The 4,292-nt window shown below is 56.3% G+C and overlaps 3 protein-coding genes across 3 annotated transcripts; 1 reads left to right on the top strand and 2 right to left on the bottom strand.

Moving 5' to 3' along the window:
* Positions 1-1,062: 1,062 nt before the first annotated feature.
* On the top strand, positions 1,063-1,560 carry DQ04_10981020 (hypothetical protein; the record flags this gene model as incomplete). The annotated part of the gene is made up of 1 exon (XM_009316411.1): positions 1,063-1,560. One exon carries the CDS (start codon positions 1,063-1,065, stop codon positions 1,558-1,560), a length of 498 nt encoding a protein of 165 aa, XP_009314686.1.
* Positions 1,561-2,920: 1,360 nt separating this feature from the next.
* DQ04_10981010 (hypothetical protein) lies at positions 2,921-3,361 on the bottom strand (the record flags this gene model as incomplete). The annotated part of the gene is made up of 1 exon (XM_009316410.1): positions 2,921-3,361. The coding sequence occupies one exon, from the start codon at positions 3,359-3,361 to the stop codon at positions 2,921-2,923; it is 441 nt and encodes a 146-aa protein (XP_009314685.1).
* A 363-nt stretch (positions 3,362-3,724) lies between these two features.
* On the bottom strand, positions 3,725-4,066 carry DQ04_10981000 (hypothetical protein; the record flags this gene model as incomplete). Its single annotated transcript, XM_009316409.1, has 1 exon — positions 3,725-4,066. The coding sequence occupies one exon, from the start codon at positions 4,064-4,066 to the stop codon at positions 3,725-3,727; it is 342 nt and encodes a 113-aa protein (XP_009314684.1).
* Between the last annotated feature and the right edge of the window lie 226 nt (positions 4,067-4,292).

Genomic DNA, 4,292 nt, shown 5'->3' with positions numbered 1-4,292 from the left:
AAGGGACAGGCGCCCACTCACTCACACAAGCACGCAAAGTCACAAATACACACACACACACACATATATATATATATATACATATATATACATACACACGTGTATAAATAAAAGATATATTTATATTTATATCTTTTATCTATACGCAAGGGAAAGAAGGGGGGTGAAAACGACAAGAACAACAACAAGAACGAAGAAAGGGGACGAACCGAAGGAGAAAACAAAAATAAAAACAAATACAGAACGAAGATAAAAAGAAATAAAAAAAGAAAAACAGAGTAGAGTTGAAAATCGGACAGTGGGTGCTCGAGGTCTGAATACATTAAAGTGGGGAAGGTAGTGTACACACTTACTTGTGCATTTGCGAGGAGAAGTGAAACGGTATCTGACGGCAAGCAAAGACGAGGAAAATAAGTCTTTTGTTGTTGTTGTGCCCTCGTGTCCCGTTTTTTTTTTTGGTTTTGCTTTGGGTTTAACAGGCCCATATGCGGAACGGCATGGTTGAAGGGGAACAAGGAGTGTTGGCTTTGGCCTTCCCTCCCGCGGCAAGTGACTCGCCGATCTGCGTGAGCGCTGGGGGCAACGCCCACGCGGCAGTGCTGGGGCACGGCAGCAGCAGCAGCGAGAACAGCTTTCGTCACAGCAAGCAGCAGCAGCAGCAGGGACACCGCGCTGGCCCGTCACTTCAGGGTTCACAGTCGCTGTATAGCTCGAAACAGCAGCAAAAACAACTACAGCATGTAAATACACAAGCGTTGAGTGCTGCGTTTCCTCTGCCACAGACGCAGTCACCAGTGCTGTCGACCTTGACCTACCGCGCAGAATGCGAACAGCGAGCGAGCCTCAACGACATCACGTGCTGCGTGCCGTTTCCGATGATGCAGACATATNGTGGGGCTATGGCCGCAGGCAGTGGCTTGAATGGCAACCAGCCACAGAGCATGACACCTATGGAAACCAAAAACAGTAACCCACAACAGCCAACGCCAGTTCCATATAACAGTGCTGCTGCAGGCACACGTATATATCAGTATGGTTGCAATCCATTTGCTTTAAGTCCCTATGCCTCTCCTATGCGAGGCGCTCCCAACTACCCGTCGCCGCAGTTGTGGCAGCCAGGGCCGGCGTATTATGATGCTCCTGCGCAATACGCTGCTGCTGCTGCTGCCGCCGCCGCCGCCGCCGCCGCCGCTACTGCTGCTGCTGCTCTCGCCGCCGGACAACGACAACAACAACAACATTATCACCATTATCATCATTATTTCCATCAAGGCCAATACCAATTTCCTCACCATTTTCATTATCATCACCATCATCGTCATCATCATCATCATCATGACGGCTGCTTCCCAAGCATCAACTGCTACAACCACAATGCGGCCATGTCGCCTGCTGCTGTGCCTGTGCCACTTGCGGTACAAGCAGCAGGCGTGCCATTCGGCGCACCGATGCCACGTACCGATGAAACTGAAGGCATTGCTGTGGGCCCGCCGAAACAGGGAAGTCCCGCGGCCGTCCTACTACATGAAGAGGAAGAAGACAGCGTGCCCGACGATTTGACTGTGGAGGACACACCGTCAAGTAACAACAGTGGGCGCCGTGGTCTGAACACCCTAGAGCACGACACCCATCAACCACCTTCCGAGTGCGCCAGTACGTGCAGTGACAAAAGTGGCACCGAATTTGCTGTGATGCATGCGCCTCCGAACTATGCACGGCGCAAGGGTGAAACTGGTAGTAGCAGTGTGAAGAGTAGCTGGAGCCACGGCCCTGGGGGCAGCGCGGTACTCAACTACAATGCGACCGAAAATAGTATGTGCCTCAGCCCGTCGTTTGTTCGCATTCCCGTTACACCGACAGGCTTCTTAGCGGATGCAACTGTGGCTGCGCAGCCACCGCCATATCGGGACAGTATCCTGGCGCGTGGAGGATCCATGAATCAGGGTGTGCGTGCACTCCGGAAAAACTACACCATTCCGGTGTCCGTTGATGCGCCGGAAGAGCCAAGTGCGGAGACCGTGGTGGTGGGAAATAACACGGGGAACACAAAAAGTGGCATGGAAACACATTGTCATCTACGAAACGACTCTGATGGAGCGCGTGGATTTTGTGACCGGGAACTGGGGGCTTCTGCCTCAATGGTCAACGCACGTTATTCTTCAGTGGAGGAACAAAGACCCCTGTCGGTGCCTGTTGCAAATGGCTGCGGTATCCCTGTGGTTGCGCAGAACGATGAGGGTGACATGACACACACAGAAAAGCCATGTAACATAGGAAGACAACTTCGTGGGGAGACATCTGAACCGCGTCGGTGTGCACCGTCGTTTCAAGTGGCGGAGGAAATGCGGACACCTGACGCAGAAACCAGCAACCCGCACAGCCACCACCACCACCACCACCACCACTATCACTATCATCATCACCACCACCACCACCTCCACCAGCATCAACAACAACTCCCGCGCTTGCTGTCAATGGGAGCCCTCGCGAAGCCGTCTGATCTCGTGCCGCTACAACAATTGCAACATTCCAGTTTAATGACGACCACTTGCGCCTCGCCGCAGTCCTCGTCTGCGTCCAAGACGCCGGGGGGCAAACAAAGCGCTAGTCCATCGACGATGGGCACATCAGGTACGAATGACTCTTGCTCTGGCGCCGCCAGCAACCAGCAGTGGATCCAGCCTAGCTCCGCGCAACCACATTTCTTGGTGCCAAACAGAGTTGCAGACGTCTCGCCAGCTTCTGCGTGTGAGTCGTTTGCCGAGGGATTGCCCACGCCTGGTTTCTCTAGCAAATGCGGACGACGAAAGTTGGGTACCAGCCGTGCATCATTTCGCTTTGCCACGTTGTACGAGCACCACGGGATACAGGACGACTTAATTGAGGAAAGGGACGTGGAATTGCCCTTCGACTCGGGTTCTTATGGGAACATTGCGTCATTTGTCGACGCCGTTGCCCCAGTTGTGCCCGTGGACCAGATGGTAGAGTTTCCCTCCGTGGACGCTGTAGGAGGTGAAGTGGCTGCGGGAGCAAGTGCACCGGAGGAGTGCTCTGGGGGTGTTCCGCCGTCACCGTCGCGCAAGGAGCCCTCCATTGCGTTGCACAGGGTGTGGAAGTCACTCGACTTCCCGTTTGGCTGCACGATTTCACTCACAAAGCCTGTTGTGTTGGCGCCGATGCGATTCCCACAAGACCAGGTCGTGTACACCCCACTCCTTAGCGGATTCCGTCTGCGATTTATCGAGACTTCACCCACGTACGCGAGGCTTAAGGCCATGCACTCAGGCGTGGGTGGCTCTCTGCCGCTTGCTTCACACCGCACCACGATCACGACGAGGTGTGACGGCTCCCAATCATGCATGCATGCCAGTCAGCCTCCTGGCAGCTCCGTGACAGGCGGAAACGAGGGGGAGCAAGTACCGTCATCGCCTTGCTCATCGCCAAGCGCATCGGTGCCGCGGCCGACAGCGCAGGAGAATGCCGGGGATGCGCCCCAGGATGCCGATATTGGGCTTCTCACATGGGCCGCAACGGAGAGGCCGGACCAGCGCAGCCTCTTGCTGGAGCAGGTACACGATCTTGCCGCTGCGAGCCCCCGCTACTCGGCGCTTCTCACCGCAGCTACCACAGAGCTGGACCACCAGTCGTGGTTCGCTGTTCTTTGGCAACCAGTGTACGATCAGAGCCACACTGCCAAACACAGCTGTGGCAGTTTCATTGTCTACTACGCACTGCGACCGCCACGCCATGTTGCGCCGCACCACGTATCACGCGGCGTTGCGATGATGAACAGTGACTGGATGAGCCCCGTCTTCCGCGGAGATCGCGAGGGGATTCTGTGGGACATGTGGGCGCCAGCGCCACCACCGTTGGCGTCGGGGTTTGCCTCGCCATGTGACGCGGTGTGCGATGACGCCGGTGAGATGAACGCCACAATGGAGACGTCGAGTGGGAGCGGTGGGAACCATGACGCGAAGGCGCCCCGCTCACCACGAAAGCGCGCGGCGCTGCGGGAGGCCGCCGGGCTGAGCTGCCGCAATATCGCGCGCATCCCCGTCGTCGGCATCGTGTTCAACCGATGCCGTGCCAACGCGTGGTTCGTGCCGTGCTACGGCAGCGAGTCGCCCGACTCGCGCGGGGGGCGCAGCAAGAACGGCAGCAGCGACCGTCCACGATGGCAGTATCGCGCCCCGCTTTTTCTCGTTACCGCGGCGCTGCAGCTCATGGCGCGTAATACCGTCGAAAGACTTTCGCGGCAGACCATGAAAAGAGGGGATCTTCACAGCGCCGAC

This window comes from Trypanosoma grayi, assembly GCF_000691245.1.
Source record: "Trypanosoma grayi strain ANR4 Tgr_1098_V1, whole genome shotgun sequence".
Taxonomy (NCBI): Eukaryota; Euglenozoa; class Kinetoplastea; order Trypanosomatida; family Trypanosomatidae; genus Trypanosoma; species Trypanosoma grayi.
Note: the sequence above shows the minus strand (reverse complement) of the source record. Positions and strands in the feature narration are given on the sequence as shown.